Here is a 25,637-nt window from a genome sequence, read left to right as displayed (position 1 = left end):
CACCGAAAAAAAAAAAAAAAAAAATTATTTCTGCAAGTATCCTGTCTCAAGGGACCTGGCCCCCAGTGTTTAGGGAGAATTCAACCCTATGTTTGTAGTGCAGTCCCCCAACTGTCAGGACTCTCCTAGTCCACAGATGTGGTATTCTGCTCTCTCTAGAGGACAAAACACAGCCTGGAGAGGAGGAGGAACAAATAGTAGCAGAGGATAAATCTAATGGTTTTCAACTTTTTCATCCAAACCTCCTCATGTTGGTCCTGACCCTCCACCCTTGATTCTACAGGCACCTGGTGCTTTTCCCACTGCCAAGCTGGGATTTGTCTCTGGGATCTGCTAGGTGAGTTATCTCAGTCACCTGCTTTCCAGTCTCACAGACTCTGTTGCTTCCTCTCCTGTTTATGGATTTATATATTTTAATAGTCCTTTACCATAGTTTGGCAGAGTTTGGGGGAAGAAACAAAACTTAATGCATGTGTTCAGTATGTCATGTTAACTTCAAGTCCAATCATTTCTTCTTCTACAACAGGGCATTTCCCAAGACTAGGACATACTTGTGATAACTTTAGGCAGTATGAGAAGTGATATTCAGAGAGACACTTAAGTAGTATTAAATAGCACAATAACAGTGAATCATAATGGAAAACTTTTCAACTTTCTTACACACATTTTTTTTTTTTTTTTTTTTGCAGTGCCAAGCACAGAACCCAGGGCTTCCCACATCCTAGGCAAGTGCTCTACCATCTAGCTACACCCCCTCGCCCACTGCACACCTTCTCAATGTAACAGGAAAACTGGTGATCACCATTTACTACCTGGGTCGAACAGACCCTTTTGATTTTTTACAGTCTAAAAAGTTATTTAGCCCTGGGTTTGATTCTCAGCACCATGTTTTTTTTTTTTTTTTTTTTTTTAAATTTAAAAAAGCACTTTCAGAAGTAAAAATGACAGGATAATATAATTTTATAGAAATTTAAATAAGAATATAAACATAGTAAACACAAATTTCATCCCATAGTTTCCAGGTTTCAAAGATATACACACCTGAAAAGGCAATGTCCTTTGTTTTTGTTTTGTTTTGTTTTTTAATATTTTTAGTTGTCAATGGACTTTTGTTTATTTATAGTGGTGCTGAGAGCTGAACCCAGCACCTCACACATGCTAGGCAAGCACTCTACCATTGAGCCACAACCCCTGCCCAGCAATGTCCACTGAAAGTAACCAGCTGCCCATCAGCTGTCATACATAAACCCAGAACACATCCATGTTATAAATACCGATTTCAAACTGAAGATACATTTCTAAAAGGTTCTAGTTCATCAATACTTCTAATTCTTTTTTTTTGCAACTATACCTTCAAAATGCAATATTTTTGAAAATTTTTGACAGCTCAGAAATTTGTTGAAGAGAGCATAGCCATTTCCTTTGCACTATAACTGCAAAACATTTTCCTTCTTAGGTTTATAAATACAAATTCAAATGATGGATCCAGAGACTTCTTTTACTTCAACATCATCTCTTTTCTTATTTGTATACACACACCGCCTAATATTTATCTCCTAATACTCTCAACTGTGTAAATTTTGGTGCACAAACACCGCAGGAGATGAAGGAATATTATCATGTATACTCAACAGAATAAATGATTATTACTAAAAAATATTGTGGAATGAAATTCTTCCTGTTGAATGACTTACTAGATGAGAATACCACATGCATTTTTCCCTTTCTCCTTAGAAATATTTCTGCCATCAATTCTTGAGTTTGAAAAATATACATCTAGAATATTATCATCTGAAGGATTTATAGTGAAAATTTTCTTACATGATCAATTTCACTACCATCATTAAAGTCTAGAGCTGTGCTGTCCAATTCAATAAATACTAGCTACATGTAGTTATTGAGCACTTGAAATATGAGAGATCTGAACAGACATAAAGTAAAAAATATACAACTGATTTCCAAGATTTGGTATGAAAAAGAATATACAACATCACATTATTAATTTTACATTGACTATATGATAAAATTACATTTTAGATCTACTGGGTTAAATAAAATGTTACCAAAATTAATTTCACCTGTATTTTTTATGTAATTATTAGAAGATGTAAATTTATCCAAGTGAACTATACTACATTACTTTAGAAAAGAGCTAGTCTACAGAAGTCTCTTTGTACTTGTCTTCTGATTTGTCCAATGATTTTAATATATTGGCAGTTTTCTTTACCATTGTGGGAAGAAAATTAAAAAGTAAAAACTGAATTATCAACTATATTCAACGAAAGCTTAGGAAAAAAAAAGACTACAAAGATACGTGCTAAAACCCCACCCAGTGTTGATTATGGAACCCAGGGCCTTGTGCACTCTAGGCAAGTGCTCTACCACTGAGCTATATCCCCAACCTCAGATTTCTTAAATAGCTTTTCTTTAAAAAAAAAAAAAAAAGTAAATAAATAAAACTACATGATTTCATCATTTTTGTTTTGTAATATTTTACCACTATTAAGATTAACTGATGAGGGCTGGGGTTGTGGCTCAATGACAAAGTGCTCACTTAGCACATGTGAGGTCCTGGATTCAATCCTCAGCATTTATTTCATTTATTTAAATGAAATAAAGGTATTGTGTCTGTCTAGAACTAAAAAGAAAAAGATTTAAAAAAAGAATAACTGATGAATAATAATGAAATAATTCCTAGGACAATTAAATAGCAAGTTGTTTTAAGATATGAAAAATGTAAAATCACTAATATATCATAATATATCTACCTTAGATTTAATAAGGGTCCAATGGACCTCCCACTAAGGGTAAATGGGAGAGAATTCATTTTACTGAAAATTTTCTTTGCTGTTTGAAAGGCCTCTAGTAAAGAATAAACTCAAAAAATAAAAATAAAAAAAAAAAAGAAACACCAATCTTTACAAAATTGCTCAAAAAATGCACAAAATACATTAGGTCCAACAGACTAATGGTAGAAATGTTAAATGCAGGAGGAAAGCCTCCACTTGGAGCTAACCTTAACACCTCTCTGATCCTCACTAATCTTCTACAACAAAGGACAGGAGGTCTCAGAGGTTTAGGGACTTTAACAAACAACAGTAGTCACCTAGAATTTAGAATTATTGACTTTTCTCACTTTAACTACTTTACCCTCAATTCTGAAATCCAAAAAACCTGAAAACAAACAAATGTTTGTTACTCTTTTGGTCTCAAATTGGCCTGACCTGAACTCATCTGGCAGTAAAAACTGACCTGGGTTGACACAGGCTAAAATATTTAGTCTTTATCCCACTCAATGCTTTCAGCTATTTCACTGAAGAACAGCATCTGCTTATTTGATTAAGGGAATTCTACCTTAGATTAATATACTATGTTACATTTTTAAAATTTTAAAAAGAAGTCTTAATTTAGAAATATATGATGGGTTTTTTAAAAAGGGACTATGGACTTTGTTCCATCTGTAGCAAGTCAAACCGTTTGCCTTTTACAATAAGGATATAATATCTCCTTTTAAGTTAATTTATGTTAAAAATGAATTATTTATTTTAATTATCTGGTCTTAGGGATTGAACCCAAGAGCACTTTACCACTGAGCTACATCTCTAACCAATTTTATTTTTTAATTTTGAGAAAGAGTTGCTAAATTCTTGAGGCTGGCCTCAAACTTACCATCCTCATGCCTCAGCCTCCAGAGTCACTGGGATTATAGGTATGCAAACTATGCCAAGCAAAAATGAATGATTAAAAATACTAAGTAAGGGCTTAGGTTATGGCTCAGCAGTAGAGCATTCACCTAGCATGTGAGGCACTAGATCCGATCCTCACCACCAAAAAATAAATAAATAAAAATAAAGGGTTCACCTACAACTAAAAATGTATTTTAAAAAATACTAAGTAGGGTTGGGGATATAGCTCAGTTAGTAGAGTGCTTGCCTTGCATTCATAAGACCCTGTGTTCAATCCTGAGCACCAATAAAAATAAATAAATAAATAAATACTAAGTAAACAAAAGGCCAGGTAAATAAAACATGATTAACATTATGAAAAAGTATGTGGTAAGAAACAGTTAAGTCCAAATTTATGAAGGCAATATATGAATATCTTAAAGTAGGAAGCGATGGTTTATAATATTCAATTTAAAATTCCAAAGCCTTATACTTTGGCTCTTCTGAAGCCTAAAGAGGGGCTGCTATTATGAAAACCAGTATGTTTTTGCCCACTTACATCTACATGCAATAGTATGCGAACAAAAGTCAAAGAGAAAACTCTGTTCTCCTCTGGATATTTATCTATCATTGTCATTAACAAGTGACCACTGTGCAAAGTTGTAATAATCCCTCAGAGACCCTATTTACAATGTAGTTAAAACAAAGGCTTACCCCCCCATACACAAACACACACACAAAATTTTAAAAATTTAAAAAATAAAATAAAAATAAGTAAAAAGAGCTCGTTCCCAATAAAGCCAGAATCCCAAAGAGAAATATTAAGGATAAGAGCTAGGTTGTTACTGGAAATGATGACTACAGAGCAGTTCCTCAATCTCAGTACTACTGACATTGTGGACTGAGTAATTCTTGTCGTGGGGCCACCCTATGCATTAGAGGGTGTGTAGCAGCACCCCCAGCCTCTACACAACAGATGTCAGTAGCAGTCCCCTAGCCGTGTAAACGGAAAGTCCCTCCAGACACTGCCAACATCTCCTGACAGGATAAAATGGCCCCTGGTTGAGAACTATTCTTACAGGGAATAATAATAGTGATGGTGATGATGATGATGATGATGTTGATAGCTGAATTTATTGACTGCAATTATTGTCTATCAGCAACTAAGTTAGTTGCTTTATATGTATAATCTCATTTAAATAATTTGTAATGAAGCCACACATAAAACCTAAAAAGAACTTGTTGCATTTTGCCTAGATGGGTTGTTTTCAATATATAAATATTTTTAGTTATAGATGGAAACAATACCTTTATTTTTCTTATGTGGTGCTAAGGATTGAACCTAAGGCCTCACACATGCTAGGTGAGCTGCTAACACTGAACCATAACCCCAGCCGTAGATGTTTGGTTTTTATTTAATAACAGTAGTACCTGCTACTTTCATTGTATACCTAACATACCTAACACTTGCATGTATACCTAATGCCATTCTAGACTCTTTATAGATATTATCACTATCCCTTATAATAACTCTATAAGCTACTACAGGTTGAGTATCTCTAATCCAAAAATCTGAAATTCAAAACATTCTAAAACCTGAAATGCTCCAAAATCAAATATGTTCCAAAATCCAAAATTTGTACTCCAAATCTGCAACTCTTTTAGTCCTAAGTATTTTAGATAAGAGATACTTGAACTGTATTTCCATTTTACAGATGAAGACACTGATCCCAGAAAGCTAAATAAATCACACCCTACTTGGTCATTTAGAAAGTACTGAAGCCCTCCTGACGGTGTACTTGGCATTTGTCAGTCAGTCTCCTAGACTACACTGATGTTTCAAAATGATCATATTTATTGATTTGATAATGTACCTTTTTTCTCTTACATTTTATAATTTCTGAAATGGAAGCCTATCTTTCAATTAATAGCAATTTAGATCCAAAGAAATATGGCAAATTTCTTTTCACAAGGAAACAGTAGGAGTTGGAATTCAAGTATGTCCATCTGATTTCAGATTTCACACTTTGGCACTTCTGCCATACTGCCATTCCTTCTAAGCAAAGAGGCTAATGGACTGGAAGCTAATGGGTTAAGTGGTAGAACCCTTGCCTAGCACATGGAGGGTACTGGGTTCATTCCCCAGTACTGCAAAAAAAGAAAGAAAATACATACCTCTGCCAGTCCCTCAAGAGGTAATCTGATATGGTGGACAGATAAAGGCTTAAGGTCCAAAAATCGGGTTTCTAATTCTGACTCAATCATTTACTAGGTATGATCTTCAATAAATCACACCTACAGGTAGTCTTTCTGAGAGTGATTCAATCACACAAAGTAAGACTTGCTGTAAACCCACAGGATTGTTACAAAAATTTTTATAAAGGATTTCTTCTGGAGTACTACACAAATGTTAGACCAAGCAGCATTAAATTCTAGGGAAATAAAGAATAGACTCTAATCTGTAGAATACTGGTCAGGAGTCTGTGGGCCTTCAAACTCAAAGCTCTGGCCCTCAAGAATACTTCCTTTTCCCTTCCTGTCTTCCTAACCCCTACACCTTCAAGGAACCCATTAATGACCTCAAAAGCCTCCTTCTATCCCCTACTTACAAGACTATCTTAGATTCACCTGACCATTCTTATGTTCCCTGACCATTCTGCATTTCCATACACTGGGGCCCTATTACAATTTAGTTAGTTCTTGGTATGACTCTGTTTTACAGTCTGTAAGCTCCTCGAGGGCAGAAACCAGATCTTTTTCTATTCTATACTTATCCCATGCTAACAGATTAATAATTAAAAAAATTATTGGATGAAAGAGTCTGTGAATGGCATAAAGGTAAACTGCAATATTCCAAGTATATCAAAATTTGACCTTCAGATGATAAGACAAAAAAATGTAACAGGACTGATCTACATCAAAATGACACTGACTTTTCAAAGAAAACAAGGTTTTCTAAAATATTTAAACAAACTCTGATATGAAAAAGTACTGAAGATGAATGAATATACTTAATGCCAAAGAACTATCCACTGAAAAAATGGGGAAAATGGTATATTTTATGTTAAGGATATTCTATCACAATTTAAAATTTTTAATTAAAAAATACACTCTCATTTTGGTCTCCAACCTTTTATTCACAAGAACCCTTTTTAAGGACAATAAAATAATATTGTGAACTTCCACAGGACATTAGTTGTTCTCCATCACTGTTAGAGAAAATAAGTAACAATCATGAATTCAGTAATGATTTCAAATAAATTTGCATTTTAACTAATCAAAACAGCACACTGAAACCTCTGAGAAACAGGTGCAGATGTGTTAGGATACACATTAATTATTCAGATGGCATTAACCCAGGTGTGGACTCAAGAGCCCCTAATAATAATTGTGATCTCTCTGGCCTGTGGCAGGATATCCATCGCTCCTTTCTGAGGCCACTGAATGGTTTGAAGAGTGAAAGGCTCCCCTTTCTTTTCACAGTTTGCCTTTAATGATTCACAGTGAATGGCTGATGTTATTGATACCGAGAAGTAAAACAAAAGAACTAACAGTCCAATACAATTGTTCCCTAGTAGCACCCAAGAGCTAGTATTGTACAACTTAAATTACGGAGATACTCAGAATTAATTTCTTCACTAAGAGCAAGTATCCCTTTAGATCAAAGAACATAAAACCAAAAACATAAAACATCACAGTCCTGCCTCAAAATAAAAGGGTCATTTGGGATCATTATAATCAAAACTGTCAATTCAGGTCCCAGAACAAGGCTTTTACTGACTTAACCTGCAATGAAGCAATATAGCAGTCACTCAACAAGCATTTACTAAGTATCTGTCACCAGGTACCATAGCAGTTACTGGGAATACAGAAATGAGATGAGGTCTCTGCCTCTACTGCAGTAATACAGGAGACAGCAGAAGTAAAGACAATAAAGTGCTGAGATAGGAGTTAGAGAGCTGAGCCAGGCCACTGGAGAAAAATATGTTCTAGACAAAGGAGGAAAGAAAAGGTGCCATGCACAGAGTTAAGAGTTAGATTAAGAAAATACAATATACTTTTGAGAAAACCAAATAGTCCATAGAGGGCTTATGGGAAGAATGCCAGAGTGGCTGGAGTCAGAATATGAAAGATCTCAGTGAAGAGTCAGAAGGGGCAAAAGGCCACAGTAATGATTCAGGGCAGGAGTGTCAAGAGCCTAAAGTAAAGCTGAGACAGCAGGCAAAGGCAAAAGAACAGAGGAGTGGTGGATACGGGTGGAGTTTTACCATTTGGTGCAGCTGAAAAACCTAAAGCCAGGGAAATTGAAGGAATTAATAAGAAAGACAGAATAGAAGGTCTGATCTGGAGAAGGAAGGACAATAGCCAGGAAGGAGCTGGAAAACAAAGAACACAGAGAAAAGGAATTGGAAAAATTGGTCATATCAAAGAAATTGTATGGTAGAAGGGCAGGAGAGGGCTGTGTTGGGAGCAAGGGCTCTCACACCGGGGCCCAAACACCTAGGGATAAAATTTTGAGAATATGGAATTAAAATTACATATTTATCTTTACTATGCTCTAAATTAAAATGCAGCCTTTATTTTAATTATAGACACAAACAACAAACCACAGTACCATTAGCAGTTCTGTGACTTAGAAAAACAGAAATTACCGTATCTTCCTATTACATTACTGTTGCTACAGTGACCCTGAAATACCATTCATTTTATTACTACTTCAAAATGGTGTTATTAGATCACTAACAGATTCGCTATTTAATGCAATTAAAAAAGCATATACTACTATATCACAAACTTAAGATCTTTATAGTTACATTTCAATATAAATGAATTTCCTTTCTAATTCTAGTTTATGCATTTAAGAACATTATTCTGAGAGTTCACAGGCTTTACTAGACCTCCAAAGACACAAAAATATTTAAGGACTCTGACTTAGAAGGGTAGAATCCTCGAGTCCCAGGCTCTGGAAAGGAAACATTCAGAAGATAATGAGGTCCCTGTGATAGCTGTGGGTTGAGAGGACTTAAAAATGATTAGTGAAGAGGGGGAAATCAAAGGCCAGTGCAGTCAGGGTATAGATAATTATCCACATGAACACTGAATTGCTCATTACAATCAATAAGGCTGGGGCAGGTGAGGCAGTGTACAAAACCTGATGACTAAAGAGTAAGACAAAAGGCGGACTGTGATGTGGTGTAGGAGAAAACAGACATCACAAGATGTGGACAAGGAGGGGTTTTAACACTCAGACACTAAGTACCATCTGCTTAAGTACCATCCAGTTCTTTGTTCCTTTGACCTCTTCTAAATACCCAAAGTAAGCCTCTTTGCCTCTTTCTACTTTGCCCCTCAAAAGTAGTTTCCATCCCAACTCCTCTGTTTTTCAAAGTAAATAAAGTTGATTTTTTGACAAACCTGTAATTTTCACCTTTCTGCCCAAAGGTATGAATGACTACTATCAAATAACAGATAGCTTTCCTACTAATCAACTATGGAAAACTAGAAATTTTGGTGGTGGCAGGGTGAAAACAAAAATTTTGATGTAGAAAACTTCGAAGGAGAATAGTGTGATCTTTATGAAATCAATTTAGTCAATTTCAATCACCATGGTTTCCCCCCACCCCAATGAAATAGAAGGGAAAATGTTAATAAAATTCACTACACACAGTAAAGGGAAGTACTGTGCCAGGAATCTTGCTCTGTTATACACACACACACTGAATTGAATATAAACCTACTGCAGACCACAGTTCAAAAAGTTTCAGAGGAGGAACTGTTCTCTCTCAAGAAAGAAGCCTATGAGAAATAGGGGTCGGGGGTGGGATAGGACAAGATGGTTAGTTCAGGAAGAATAAAGGGATATGGATCTGCCACTTTTTCTGGCTCTACTACACTGCTAATGCCCTGCAATCAGACCAGATCTTTCATCCATGAGACTTGCATGTGCGATTAAGGTAAGTCACTGCACTTCTGAGTTTCCCTTATCTGTAAAAGAGAGCTAAATTGCCTCCATTTTGCTTACTTACAAGACAGTGATGAGGATCACATTATGAGAACTGACGGGCAACATGCTCAAGTCATGGTTGCTCTCTACTGTATGGTTAGACAAGTCAAATATTAGAAGGAAAATACTGGACAACATCCATGTGAATATTCACATCTCAAATAACATACCTGAGAGAGTGGGCACAAATAATACTTTAAAAAAGCAAAATCACTGGTTTTAATGAATAAGACTTTTTAAGGGTAAAATGAATTGAGTTTCAAAGAAAGGAACTGTGGAGCATGCTTTCTCTATATCTTAAATGGCTTCCCAACACCAAAAGATGCACCAATTGTTACCCTTCAGGCCTAGTTGAAGACCACATCTTACAGAAAGCATACCATTCTTCGCAACCACTACTTCTAAATGTCTCCACTCAGTGTTTATACACTGATGCACTAATGTTATAAGGAGGTATAAATGTATTACTCAACACCAAGCTAGGAAAGGAAGCCTAATGGAAAGCAGGAAGCACGTGTTTTATTCTGCCTTTCTGTAAGTCCAGGAAAAAAGACCTATAATTAAAACAAATCACTCAGCTTGAACTGGCCTCAGCTCTTAAGCCTCTGGGCCAGTAGGGAACTTATTTAATTACAGGTCACTTTGAGTAGCTACAAGTTATATAAGGATCTAAACTTTTATCAATGAACAGAATTCCAATATCCTAAAATTATCTGTTTAATATCAGAGGTATGTCCTACAGGTTTAGTATACTTTTTTTCTATAAAATGTATACAATTAAAATTTTTATCTTCCTGTTCTACTTTAGATTTCAATTTTCTAATGGTGAAAACAATACCATTATCTTAATTTCCAACATGTTTGGTTACTCAATAGATATCATATATAAGAAATAAATAGAAAAGCTGGAGAGGTAAGCAGAATAACCTCTCCCCATAGCCAACACACAGACTGCTTACCTCCTGCAGTGTTAACAAAGTATTAAGGATAGCTGGTAGAGTAGTCTGGACAACTCCAAATCTATCTTCTGTAAATGATGCTGCTACCAAGTGAGACAGACCTCAAGGGGAAAAGAGAAAAAAGTTAAAAATGAATCAAAATTAGGCAAATCTATCTGCAATACATCTATCTGAAACAAGAGTAATATTCTGAATATAAAAAGAACTATAAGTAAAGAGGGGCAATTCAACAAAAAATGGGCAAAAGATAGCATCAACAATAAAAAAGTATTCAACTGTCTTAATCATGAATAAGTGGATAAAACTTCGGCTTTAATTCTACTAGGGAAAAATTTTTTTTAATAATACAGAGTTGTAACTTGGCATGGTGGTTCATGCCTATAATCTCAGCTATTTGGGAGGCTAAAGGCAGGAGGATGACAAGTTCAAGGGTGACCTGGGAAACTTAGCAAGACACTGTACCAAAATAAAAAAATTAAAATGCCTGGAGATGTAGCTGAGAAATAAAACACTCCCAGTGGTGGTGCATGCCTGTAATAACAGCAGTTCAGGAGGCCGAGGCAGGAGGACCACAAATCAAAGCCAGCCTCAGCAACTTATTGAGGCTCTGAGAGCTTAGCAAGATCCTATCTCAAAATAAAATATAAAAAGAGGTAATGTGAATCAGTGGTTAAGCATCCCTGGGTTTAATCCCCAGTACCAAAATTAAAATAAAATATATTGAGATGTGATAAATGCTGGAAGAAAAAAGTATACAGTGACAACTATAAGGATACTTTTCATAGAATGTTCAGAAAGGCCTCTCTGAGAGTCACTTAAACAATGAGAAGGTAATAAGGTAGCATCTATAAGATGAAAAGAAACAGTCCTTTTGGGATGTGGGGTACTGGGGATTAATCCCAGGGTTTCTTGTATGCTGGTCAAGCTCTCTACCACTGAGCTATATCCCAAGCTATTCTATTCATTTCATTTCATTTCATTTCATTTCATTTTGAGACAGTTTTGCTAAATTGCCCAGGCTGACCTTAAACTCTGCATCCCAAATAGCTGGGATCACAAGTGTGTATGCTAGTACTTGACAAAAATCAATTCTTTAACAATTAAGTTTTCATATTTAACATGTTAACATAAGTTAAAAATAAATCTATTGGTTGTATATTTAGAAAGATATGAATGAATCCCAGACTTAATTTCTCTGCTTATGTATGAGAAAATTTTTTATCCAAATCAAAATACACCTTGAGCTATAGCTCGGTGGCAGAGCTTGCCCATCAAGGTCCTGGCTTCAATCCCCACCAGGACAAACAAAATAAAACAACTTAAATATCTAAGAAAAGTGATCTTAAAAAAAAAAAAAAAAAAAAGAAAAGAAAAAAAAAGAAAAGTGATCTACATAAAACAAAGATATAAAAATGCACCTGAAAATGTAAAGATTGAGATCAGAGTCCAGAAATGAGTTTTCATGGATTATACTTCAATATTTGACAGATAATTAAAATCACAGTTACAGTTCACAGAGATTGCTTACCTTCTAATGCCCAAATATGCATTTGGGCATCTGCAAACACAGCCTGAATTGAGGCCTCTGGATGCTACCAAAAAATAAAATAAAATAACATGAGTTCCCATGAGCAAAAACTATTGTCATTTTACCAAAATTACAAACTATTAATTAAAATCTGAAATAAATTCTTATACAATATAATTTAACTACAAAAAATGCATTCTGCTGGGGAGATAGCTCAGTTGGTAGAGTGCTTGCCTTGCAAGCACAAGGCCCTGGGTTCAATCCCCAGCACCGCAAAAAAAAAGCATTCTACCATCAACTTCTTGTGTGACCCTTCCAAAGTCTCTAAATGTCTATATGCCTCAGTTTCTTAGGTAAAATAAGTCATATGTGTTGACCTCACCTCAGAGGATGAGTACAGAGATCACTAAGAGAACAGTTACAAAAGTTCTTTTTAAAACATAAGATCTATTAATACATATTACCTCTCTTAAATGGTCTACTTTCAACTCCACTCCAAAGAAAAATCACCCCATCTTCTTTAAAACACCAGGGTGAGATACTGTGGAGCAACAATTTAAACAAATTCTGGCTTTGGTTATGTGCCCAATGAAGACCATTAAGTACAACATAACAAGCTATTAAGTTACATTTCTCAACATCAAACAACAGTGTCGATAATCTCCTATCATACAACAAATCCACTTGCAAAATTAAAATCGAAGCAGGCATTCACTCCCAAGAGAAAAGGAGATTTTGATTAGGGCCAACACTCACTATATGCCTCAAGCTAGATACTGCACCCCTCTGAGTCTCAGTTTTCCTTTAGGACAGGAAGACCTATCTCACAGGAAGACTGTTAAAATTCAAATGAAAGGACTTAAGTGAAAGAGCACACATACACAAAAGACATTTGAGGGGAGTTTTCCTCCCCTCCTTCTGAAACCAAGCACTGAAGTAAAACAACAGCCAGCCATCATCTTCTTGGTGAAAGACATCTTCCTCTAATGGAAAGCCCAAAGAAGATGATGTTTTGGCAGAGGTAATTATTAGTTGAGTGGATCTTCCCTTCCACTCTTGAAAAGGCAGTTTCAAGAACTTGAGCCGGGTTCAGGGGCAGACACCTATAATCCCAGTGTCTCAGGAGGCTGAGGCAGAAGGATCACAATTTGAGGCTGGCCTCAGCAACTTAAGAGACTGTTTCAAAACTTTAAAAATTTGATGTAGTTCAGTAATAGAGTAACCCTTAGTTTAATCTCCAGATCTGCAACACACACACACACACACACACACACACACACACACACCTTGAAATTATTCATAGGTGTGTCTATGTTCTATCAGGATTGCTCTGATCTCTTTTCAAAGAGATCAGAGGATGACTCAAAAGAATAAAAATAAACAAATAAGTAAAAATAAATAATAGACACCAATGCAAACTTCCACTGAAATGCATTAACTGAATGAGTGCAATATTAACCCACTTGATAATATGGCAATGTCTACAGAAGGAGAAGTTAGATTTTAAAAACTAAAATGGATGGGAGAAGTTTTGGTGGAGAGGTTTATTTAGGGCGGGGCAGGAGTGCAGGTAGGGAAACCGGAGGGAAGTTCCCTCCCTGCGGCCTATTTCCATATCCTTCACTCTCTACTGCAATTCACTGATGGTCTGTGATCCAGGAGCCATCTTGGTACTGCAGCGTGGCAGACCTAAAACCCAGATCTGTGAGGTACTGGAAACCTTCAGGGACACTGTAAGTCTACAGAGGAGAAACTGTACTGCCTCAGATCCCCACGGCTAGTTGGGAAGACACACAAACAAAATGAAAAAAAAAAGGGAATAAAGCACTCCAAACAAACCAGGATGCTTCAATTGTAGACTCCATTGACAACACAGCAGAAGAAATGCCAGAAGAGTTCAGAGTTTACTTAGTATATAACTGCTCCACTTTAAGGAGGATCTAAAGAGTGAAATCAGAGCTACGTTTCAGGAGGTGGAAGATCACTTAAATAAAGAGATGAAGACCCTGAAAAGACATCTAGAAGAAATCTTTGAAATGAAGGAATCAATAAACCAAAATAAAAATTCAATGGAAAGTAGCACCAACAGAGGAGACCACTAAGAACCTCAGGCAATGAAGACAAAATATATAATCTTGAAAATAAAGGTGACCACACAGAGAAGATGATAAATTGCGTGACTTTCCCTCACCCAGACACAATGCCTGAACAGTAGCTGCTGAAGCCAATGGAGTGGAGCTACTGTGACTACTTCTGGGCTGATAAGAAAGACCCACAAGGCAATGGCACTGTTGAAGGGTTTGAACTGCTGCTGCAAAAGCAACTGAAAGGCAAACAAATGCAGAAAGAAATGTCTAAATTCATCAGAGAGAGGGGATAAAGATTGAAGAATATGAAAAAAACTTGGCTAAGCTCTTTCAGAATTCCTTGGCTGCGCAGGAGAAAGGCTCCCTGGGAGAAGCACGGGCCCAGGTGAAGAAGAGCCTGGCAGATGAAGCAGAAGTTCATTTCAAGTTCTCCGCCAAGCTTCACAGCAAGGTAGAGAAGTCCCTAATGAACTTTTGTGAGAACTTCAAGAAAAACATGAAAAAATGTGACCACCATATCGCTGACCTCCTCAAGCAACTTGGTAGCCACTATGCATCAGTGGAGGTCCAGAAAGCCTTCACAGAGCAGAGATGAAGACCCAGCAGCTGGAGATCAAGCTGAGCAACAAGATGGAGGAGGACATCAAGAAGGCACGGACCTTATGTGCTGTGTGGGCCTCTACAACCAGGCCCAGTCCAAGTGGTTTGAAGAGATGGTGACCCCCACTTTGGAGCTGGAGCGGCTGGAAGTGGAGAGGGTGGAGATGATCCAGCAACATTTGTGCCAGTATACACAGCTGCAGTACAAGACGGACATGTTCAACCAAAGCACAGTTGAGCCTGTGGACCAACTGCTTTGAAAAGTGGACCCGGTCAAAGACAGAACTGTGGGTCAGAGAACACAAAAAAGGGTAACATTCACCCTGTAGCCATGGAGATCTAGACACTCCTGTGTGGCCCTGGGGTCCTGCCCAGGAGAGAGGATGGATGTCCCACAGAGAGAAGATGGTGGCTCCTGCTGGGTGAAGCTGCCCTCCCACCTACCCTCCAGTCCACTGAAGAGAGAGGAGAAGAACAGGCAATTCCAGAAGGGTGATCTGGATGGCCCAGCTGACAAATATTCCCAGGCCAAAAAGACAGACCTGCAACCCTGCCCTTTGTCTCCAAGACTGAAGACCCCCAAGCCCCAAGCCATGTTTGTTGCTCTGAGAACAAACTGAGGCTGGAACTTCGAGGTCCCTGCTGAGTTCCATAGGGGTGGTCGTCACACATTTGTGCATTTGGATGCCCCAAGACCCATCCTCCAACTGGTCCCTTTATCTCCGTAGGGGCTTTGGAAGATCAGGGAGGGCTGTCTCTGCCTCCAAATCAATGTCAGGATCAGAATCATGGACAGAAGGCACCATCAGCTCAGCCTGCACCTAGAATCCTTTACAGCCCTCTATTTCTCTTACTGCATTCTGAGAGCCCAAATCTAGCTTTTCTGGGCCACTTTTCATCCTTGTGAGTCTTGGGAAGGCCTATTTTCTGTCATCCCAGACCAACCCTGCCTAGAGAGGTCAGGATGGAACTACCTCATCGGCAAATTAGCCCCAAGTCGGAGCATTGAATCATGGTTCCTATCAGACCAGGCATCGTCTCTGAAGTCTCTGGAAATCCCAATCCATCCATGCCTCAGCTGCTTTCTCCAGGCAGTCCCCACCCTGCCACCCCTGCCCAGTCTCACTAGAGGGAGCTTTCCAAAGTTCTCAGCCAGCAAGACCTCCTTCAGTTCTGTGCATGTCCAAAGGCTTTGAGGGATAGAGATGAACCAGCTCACCTCAGAAACTAGACAGCATCTGTCTGTCATGGTGTCCTGTCCATCACTGGGTTACCCTGACCACCACTCTCCCAGGCTACCCACCATGGGCTTAATGGGGCTGGGTCAGTCCCCATGGGAGACAGGTTAGGGCAAGTCCCTTTGTCATTCCCCATATTGGCTCCATCTGCTTATGCATGATGGGGTTTGTACTGATGTCCCTTATAGGAGCACTGCAGACTCTCATGACCATAGGAGTTCATTGTTATCCAGGCATGTCCTGCCACCTGGGTCTCCAGTTCAACTGAACTTTCCAAAGCCCTTGCCAAACCCTCACTTGGTGCCAGCACACCTCCTTTCCCTCTGTCCATCTTCCCTGGAGAAGCCTGGGTCAAGTATGATTCATGAAGCTTTTCAACACTACCACTGGGTTCAGTCTGTCACTTTTTCTACTACAGCAAACATGATCTCCACCATATTAACTTAAGAGAATCACCCTGAGGAAACTGGGAGAAAAAATTGACAGAGTGAGCAAGGAACAAATTCTAGCCAGAAACCCATGCTCTGAGGGGTCCTCTTTCTTCATCTTTCCATCAGTGGCTTTGGGTTGACCCTTACATCTCCCATGGGGGCAAAATTCTACGAGCACAATTCACTGATCTTTCCCTCAGTTTTACATACTAATAATGGTAATCTTGAATCTTTTGGCATCTCTTCCATTAAGTCAGAATTGCTTTCTCATAGTTTATATTAGAAAGATGTCCAATATACTAAAGCAAACAAAACAACAACAACAACAACACTAAAATGAAGGGTTGAGGTTGTAGCTCAGTGGTAGAGTGCTTGCCCAGCATGTGTGAGGCACTGGGTTCAATCCTCGGCACCACATAAAAATAAATAAATTAAATGGTACTGTCTCCATTTACAACTAAAAAAAAATTTAAATAAAAAACTAAAATCTATTTTTTTTCTAACATATGAGCCAAGCTTTTGCTTATCAAAGGATTGACTGTAGGACAGCTCTGTCAAGTGAACAGAAGTGAGTTCTCAGCCTCTGTGACACAGTCACTCTGCCAGGCAGCTACATACTGGTATGTAGGAAAGTTCTTTTGTATGTGGCCTGAATACGACTTTTTATCCATCACAGATTAACATTGGTCATCTAACTCAGTCATCTCTCCTTTGAACACCAAGTTGGTCACAAAGATAAAGGCAGGAAAATGAAGCCATGAGTTGCTCATTTTGTGAAGCTCCAATTAGCAGGAAGGGGTCAATGTTTTTATAACAGCACAAAGCTGCCCACAGCCAAGAGTCTCAGGAGGCCAACTACAATAAGTTCAGCTTCTGTAAGTCAATGAGGTGAGATGTGTACATAGGGTGACTATCGTTCAAATGGAGGCTCGGTGAAGTGCTATGGAAGCTGCATGGCTTGCCAGAATTAAGTTATAAAATATTTATGAGTTCAGATCTTATTTGCTGCTTCACTTCCTATTTTATTTCCTCTCCCCCCATTTTCAAAGCTATAATTTCATATTCTTACCTTACTGAAAAAATACATTATCAGTACACGCCTTGACAAGAAATTCTTAATCTGAGTTGGAAAAAAAAGGAAAAATTAACACATTTACATTGTTAATTCTACTCATATACATTACACATTTCCAAGTTCCTCCTGATATTAACTTAAATGAAATATGGAAACACCTCACAACTTGCAGAGAAAGAACAAGAAAATTTACAATAAACAATGTAAGTAAATACCTTTGTACTATAAACTAGATAACCAAGATGGGTCATCTAACCTAACTGTACTGTGTTCCCATGTACATCTATTTAACACCTAAATAGAGCCCTGTCATAATTGAATTCTGGATTGTTCTGGTGATGTTTTCTAAGACTGTATTCTTTCTCAATTCTCTGAAACTGTCCTGCCACTTAACTTCTTAAACCATAAAAAAAAGCACATGTCCCCTAGAGAAAATAAAAAAGGAATCTTAAGACACAAAGTGGTTTTCTACTAGGTGACATATAAAAGAAACAAAATTTTCTATCAGGTTGAAAGCTAACCCAATTGACTTAAAAATGACATCGTAGTACTTATAGCATATAGAGTCACATGGGGTCCTGAGGTTTATAAAATGCTTTTAATTATTTTCTACTAATCAATCATTCCATCAGCAAACATGTTATAATTTCTCCCATCTTATAAGCAAAAACCTACTATTGCCTCATTTCTCTGCAAAATTTATAGTAAAACTCCTTGACAGGTCTGGTTTTTCTGACAGTCTCCAATTCCTCTCCCAAACCCTCCTGAACCCATGCAAATCAGGCTTTCTTAGTTTTGGCCTGCTCTACTCTACCCAGTGGCTCTTGTGATCTGCAAATTTCCTTTTATTTTGGTACTGGGGACTGAACCCAGGGGCACTTTACCACTGAGTCACATCCCTATCCCTTTCTATTTTTGAGTCAGAGTCTTGCCAAGTTGCTAAGGATGGCCTCCTCAAACTTATCCTCCTGCCTCAGCCTCCTGAGTTGCTGGGATTAAAAGCGTGCACCTCTGGCTGCACACCTGGCTGATCTCTGCACTGCTCCATCTAGCAGCTGCATCTGATGCTCCCTCCTTCTCAAAACACTCTTTCCCCAGTTCTCTGTTCAACTCAATGGCCACTCCTCAGGGTCCTCTGCTATTCCTCCTCATCTCCTAGAATGTCAGTCATGGGAGGGCCCAGCTCTTACATCTCTTTTCTTCTGTATTTACATTCAAGAGTTTGCATTGAGTTTTTTGACATTAAATACTGTCTATATTCTGATGACTTCCAAATGTATAGCTATACTACAGACGTTCATCTATTATCTTAATATTTTCATTTGATTGTCAAACAGATATCTCAAGGTTGTCATGTCCAAAACCAAACTCATTTCCCCATCTCACCTCTATCAAATCTCCTCCTCCAGAATAATCAATAAATTGCCTCAATAAATTCCAACTATATTACTCCAGCTCCTCGATCCAAAAGTCTTAGTAAACATTGACTCTTTCTCTCATATAATACCAGCAAATTATAAGCAAATCCTGAAAATACATACCCAAAACTTGATTACATCATATGGTCCCTACCACAACCGCTCTGGTCACAGACACCATCCCCCAACTAGACTAGCCAGCAGCTTAAACATGGTCTCTCTGCTTCCACTCCTGCCTAGGTTTGAGAGTCTAGACTCCAAGAGTCTAGTTCCAACCAACCACTAGAGTAGCACTTTCAAAATGTCATTATATCATATCATTCTTATGGAAAAAAACTATACAGTGGCTTTCCATCTCACTCAAAGAAAAAGCCAGACTTTACAACAGCTAATGGTCCAATAAACTCTGGTATCTGCTACCTCATCACCTCCCCACCCTTCCACCTCACTCACGGTGCTCTAATCACATTGGTGTCCACACTGTTCCTCACATAAGACAAGCACACTCCCCGCTCAGGGTCTTTGCATTCTGTTGTCCCCTCCCTTAAGGTCTCTGATCAAGTGTTACCTTTCCATTGAAACTTCCCTGGTCATTCCACATAAAATGGCACTTTCTCCCTTAGGTACTCTATTTCCCTTACCAACACTATTTTTCTATGTTAGACTTAAGATGTATCAAATTTCATCCCCTTTAAGTGTATTTTTCATATCCCAAACATAATATCAGGATACATCTTATGGTTAATAGCATGTCACAGTTTAAGGCAGCTTTAAAATTTAATAGTACCTAAAGTATGTCTTATATTAATTCAATTAATGGCAAAGAAATATAATACATGTGCTTACTCATCTATTTCCCCTCACTAGGATGCAGACAAGAACTCATTGTTTTTCCAGGGTCTAAGGTGGCACCCTACACTTATAAAAGAACTCAAATATTTTTTAAGTCAAAGAATTAACACATGAAAGGCATTGTATTAGATCAAGCCATATGAAATTGCAATTTGTCTAACTCAAAACCAGTCAAATATTGGCAATTTCTTATGGCCAACCTGATACACAAAGCATCAAAACAAACTAACAAACAACAAACAAAAACCACAAAATAAAACCTATTTATTCCTGACAGTTTGCTCATGTGAGACACTGAATGCTCTCAATGTTATATGTAAATATAAATCCTATAAAGATATCATCTTACCTGTTCACGTTTATTATGAATCCATGAATAAATCACATTGGGCTCTCTCACTGTCTTACCCTCAGCACTCATAGACGTGCCCATGTTCTCCATAGAAGGATTAGAAAATTCAGACATTTGCTGATCTATTTTTTAAAAAAAAGGTAAGAACTTAGGCTGTTTGATCCTCTGCAACTATGAGACTTCAAATTTTAGAAAACAAATAGTCCTCACCAGAAGCAGAAGTCCATAATCTTGGCCCCCTTCTTATTAACTGAGTACTTTGTGGTGACCCATAGCAGGTGTTTACATCAAAAATTCCAGCCATTCGATTCATCATGCTAGAGCCAAATGGGGTCCCAAAGGGACTTGAAACATCAGGTGTAGATAATTTTGAAGAAAACAGTGATGTTTTAATTAACGGTGGCACTGAAGGTCGAGGCATCTGACTAGATTTTGGTGTTTGAAAAGTAGTTTCTTCTGTAAAAGAACAGGCCCAGAGCAGAAGAGTCAACTTGATCCAAGCAGGCTACCATGGAGTCCCCAAATTTTATGCATCTCTATTTTCTGTTTAACCCATTTACCCAAAGCTCAGTAGATTGTTCCCTTTAAGGTTTATATTCCTAAGATTCAGGTTTTACTTCTGCAGTTCAATGACCTCTCAAGGAGCTTTATTTATCTTTTTTTCTGTCAGATTGATGGTAACTTCTTTTGTTTTGTTCCCCTCCAAAAAAATATGTTTATCTTCGAGGTTAATTTCTCTAACCCTAAGCTATTTGGAATGAATTCATCAATTCACATTTTTAAATGACAACTTTAATTACTGCATTAGAATTTATCCACTTTTACTGTAGGTTCCTACTGTAACTGCTATTTAGCTAAACATACTGAATCTACCCTGTGAAAATATACAGGAAAAAAGTGTTAACTTTTCCCATTTTCCCCAAATTCTTTCAAATTAACCAAAGTCATTCCAAAGACTAATTTGCCCAGGGTATCTATTAATCTGACCCTATAAATCTCACCTGTAAATGGCTACTTTAAAAACCATCTTATATCTCTACCAATTTAGTACAAAGGAACATTTCCTGATACGCTAGCACCAAGCACAAAGACAAACTGCACTATTCTATCTTCTTAGTAAAACCACAATAAGAAATTAAACAAAGTACCAAATTTTCATTACAAGACTTTTTAAGGGTTAGTGGAAATTAGAAATCTTTGAAGAAATTACTCTAAACATTAAAAATGAGGTTTTTAAAAAGTCTTGAAATTATTCCTCAAAATTAGAGGCAAATTTTGGCCGAGTAACAGAATGTAACAATTTAAAATAATGAATGGGACTGGGGGTTGTGGCTCAGTGGTAGAGCACTTGCCTAGCATGTGTGAGGCAGTGGGTTCAATTCTCAGCACCACATATAAATAAATAAATAAATAAAATAAAATAAAATAAAAGGTCAATTGACAACTAAAAACCATTTAAAAAAATAAAATAATGACTGTTCCACTATTTAGTAAGACCCATGATCCACCCAATACAGAATTTCTAACTCACTCACTTGATAGAACCAGCCTATTCAAAATTCTCTAGTGTCACCATATCCCAATGGAATCATATCCAAAATTCTTTTTTAAAAAAATTTTGGTAGCATAAAAGATCTCCTTTCATTATCAAATATCATCTTACCCACTCAGACTTTTTTTGACACATTTCCTTCTAGCAGTTTTACTGTCTTGCCACTGTTTTTATTCCTTCCTCTGAAAAAGCTAGTTCCAAGACTATTTTTTCAACTGTGAGAATCTGGCTTCTAACATATTGCTTATTATATAGAAAGCATTCAGTATTAGTTGAATAAATGAAACAAGTAAGTATTTGATGAATATGTGAAAGACTGTAACATCTGTAACATTCTGGAATCTTTTAAAATCTAACATTCATGATCTTATTTAAATTATATTTCAGGTGTCATCTATTTGTTTTTTTAGTTCCTCTCCAATGACTTCAAAAACAGATGAGTTTGTTTTGCTTCATACAATGATATGTACATATAAAGATTAGTGCCAACATTTAAAAAGTGAAAATTTTCAACTAAATTCTTTTTAGATTTCGGATGTTTCTTTAAAATATAAGACTACAGAACCTCAGGGAACTGAGGCAGAAAGAGCACAGGTTCAAGGCCAGCCTTGGCAACTTGGTGAGATCCTATCTCGAAAATAAAATTAAAAGGGCTGGTTCAGTGGTAGAAAAGACCAAAAAGTTCCCACATGGGAACAATACAGCCCACCCTCAGCCTCCACTTGAGATGAAGCTGATGCTATAAGGTTACCACTGTCCTTACACAGACAGGCTTACCTGCTTTCATTAAGTGCCTAGCTGCAAACACTAATTCCTTTTATCAGTCTTCCATTCATGGGCATTTTCCACTTAAGGGAATTGGTGAAATAGCACAGGTTCCTCCACCTGTACTTCTTCCTCTCAGTTGTTATCTTTGAAACTGAAGGGGTACTAACATTCTATCAGACTATCTCAAAACAATAATAAGTGTGATGCCCCTCTCCCAAATCAATCATTTCAGTTATTCTTCTCTAGACCACCAACTTCTTGTCCCTGGGATAGTACTACTAAAATAGCATTCACTATTATCTGTAAAGATTCACCTGACTTTATACTGAAGTCTTATATTTAATGACCATCATTTCATCAGTCTTTTAAACATTCTGCCACATTTGATTTAACTTTAAAAATTGTATTAATAAACAAATGAAAAATTTACATATTTTTGGTATGCAATGACTTGTTATTTTGAACTTAAATGTTTTTCAGTCAATAATTTTCTTGGTTTAATACAATATCCCATATATTGGATCATTTTTCCCTAAAAAAAAAAACACCTCACACTCATGTAAGTATCCTTAGATTAACTACTGTCATTTTTCTTAGGAAATAAAATGTAAATGCTTTTTTCTGTCTTAGGGTACTCAAAATTACCTGGAGAATTCAATTTCTTAGGTTCCACTGGGTATGAAGAAGATAATCTCCCATTTGTAGCAGCAGTTTCTTGGTAGAGAATCAGTTTCTGGGTCATATCATTTAAAAGATTCAAACACTCTCTTGAAATGGCTGCCCAGTTATGGGGATGTCCACCTAGGAGGCCAAAAAATAGCTTTTAAGATGTAAATACTCTAGTATTTTCCTCCGAAAGTCAGGGGTGGGAGAATCAATAAGAAATGTTACATGAGTTGCACCATGCCCATTTTTCTTGGTTAAGCTACCATGTATCCCCATGTCATCTAATACATAGCTATTCTATAAGTCTTTGGATGAATCGATTTTCCCAAAAGCCTCTAAGGAAAAGTTTGCTATTTTGTCATTGAAAAGCCCTCAAATAGTTTGCTAAAATAAAGTCAAACTTTAGATCATGGTTTGAGTAAGAAAAATCAGGGTTACTTCACTAGCAACACTGAACACGCTGCTAAGACTGTGGACAATGAACTAAGACAATGAAAGCCAGTCCAATGAAATAAACCCAAAGACCTCTAAACTGTATGGCTGTTCCACTGGGCCTCCTTACATTTCCTTTTACAGTAGTACCTCCCTACCCTCAGTTTCACTTTCTAATTTTAGTTACCCATAAAAAGTCAAGTACAAATTTCAGAAATAAATAATTCAAAAGTTTTACATTGTGTGCCATAATGAGGTACGTGATGAAAACTAGTACCTTTCCAGGCCACCAGGACATGAATCATCCCTTCATCCCAAGTATTCATGCTTTATGAACTACCTACCTGGTAACTTAACTTAAAAGTTGTCTCAGTTACCAGATAGACTGACATGGTATTGAAGTGCTAATATCTGATTATCCCTTATTGTACATAATAATGGCCCCATGGCATAAGAGTAATGATACTGGCAATTTTGTTACAGTATATTGTAATAACAATACAATTTTCCTTCTCTTGTTGTTAATCCATTACTGTGCCTAATTTATAAGCTCTATCATAGTATGCATATATTGGAAAAACAAGGTACATATAGGATTTAGTACTATCCAGTTTCTGGCATCCACTGGGGGTCTTGGAATATATGGTACAGACAAGGGGGAGACCACTGTGTATAACAGCAATATTGGTTATAACATCTCTAGGAATGATTCATTATTTGATAATGATTAAACTTTAAACGTGGAGAGTTCGCATATCTGCTGTCTTATTATTTTACTTAAACCAGTAAACCCACTCCTTCAAAAATTCCCTTACTCTTCCTTGTCTTGGTTTTCTAAGACCTTGTCTCCTAGAGTTATCATGTAAAAATCAAGTATGCTTTTCTCCATGTTGAGAACAGGAGTCTCTGAAAACTGTTTTGCCCATCTTGTGTGCCAATCATTCCCTCTTCAATTAGATCCCTCCTTAAACATCTCCCCCTTTTACCACTCAAGAGGAATACCACTTAACCTGCAAATAAATACACACACAAATAGTCTATCCATAGGGTCTTCGGATGTTATGTACCGCTAAACTCAAGACCACTAGGAACTGTGTAATAATCCAGTTAAATTTTAATAATATGCCCTAGAATGCAAGTTCTCTGGCAGAACACATGCTACCCTGTTAAGAGTTTACTTGAATCTCTGGAAAATAATATTTTTAAAAATCCTAAATTAACCTAGGCCAGATAGAAAAATATTTTTACAGTTAATTTTCCACAGTATAAAGTTCTGGATTCTTACAACTAAAAGAATGGCTCCAATCAATTAAATTGTTATGTAATTAGATTTGATTTCTATATCACATTTAACTAGTAGCTTTTTAAAATCTGGGAATTGGCTCAGTTTGACAAAATAATGACAAACTAATTAGAAAGAAGATGAAAAGCTACCCATGGTCTCTGTTCCCCACTGGAGGATGGGGCTGGACTGTTTCCTTTAGGAACAAGGCAGAGCCCTGGCAGAGTTGCAGTCTAAATAGCTTGGCAAGTAACAGTGGAGCGTATGGCAAGGCTGCCAAGAGCACCCTTGGGCCATCAAATCTGGTTCCTCCTTTTTTTTCTCCCTGTCCTGGGGAATGAACCCATGGCCTTGCACATGATAAATAAGTACTGAGTGAGCTACATTCCCATCCTTTTTAAACTTTCCTTTGAGACAGGGTTTTGCTAAGTTCCTCAGGCTGGCCTCAACTTAGGGTCCTCCTGCCTCAGCTCCTAAGTAGTTGGGATGACATGCCTACTTCTTGGTTTGTTTTTATTTTCTTTTAAAGGGAAGCAGAGGAAGAGCACAGCATGAAAAAACTGTACTTGGAGTCAAGTAACAGAATTCTTATTCCAATTTAAGCCCCTAAGACTTAGATTTCCCACATAGGGATTAGACCACATGATTTGTAAGATCCCTTGCAGCCTAAAAATTTTATTCTTAAGTTGTACCTTTCTGCTCTAAAACTATCAACTCACTGTATTATT

General features: G+C 37.3%; 1 protein-coding gene across 2 annotated transcripts in view; it reads right to left on the bottom strand.

The window, feature by feature from the left end:
• The window catches only part of Ndc1 (NDC1 transmembrane nucleoporin), a 54,375-nt gene that overhangs the window by 6,672 nt on the left and 22,066 nt on the right, over nt 1-25,637 (bottom strand). For both annotated transcript variants that reach the window (XM_047554940.1, XM_047554946.1), the window contains exons 11-16: nt 23,175-23,330; nt 20,420-20,665; nt 20,207-20,331; nt 17,582-17,632; nt 12,157-12,220; nt 10,629-10,729 (exon numbers count right to left, since the gene is read on the bottom strand). In XM_047554940.1, coding sequence (XP_047410896.1) covers nt 10,629-10,729; nt 12,157-12,220; nt 17,582-17,632; nt 20,207-20,331; nt 20,420-20,665; nt 23,175-23,330 — 743 coding nt within the window. The remainder of the gene's footprint in view (nt 1-10,628; nt 10,730-12,156; nt 12,221-17,581; nt 17,633-20,206; nt 20,332-20,419; nt 20,666-23,174; nt 23,331-25,637) is intronic.

The sequence above is a fragment of the Sciurus carolinensis genome, chromosome 1 (assembly GCF_902686445.1).
Source record: "Sciurus carolinensis chromosome 1, mSciCar1.2, whole genome shotgun sequence".
Lineage (NCBI taxonomy): Eukaryota > Metazoa > Chordata > Mammalia > Rodentia > Sciuridae > Sciurus > Sciurus carolinensis.
Note: the sequence above shows the minus strand (reverse complement) of the source record. Positions and strands in the feature narration are given on the sequence as shown.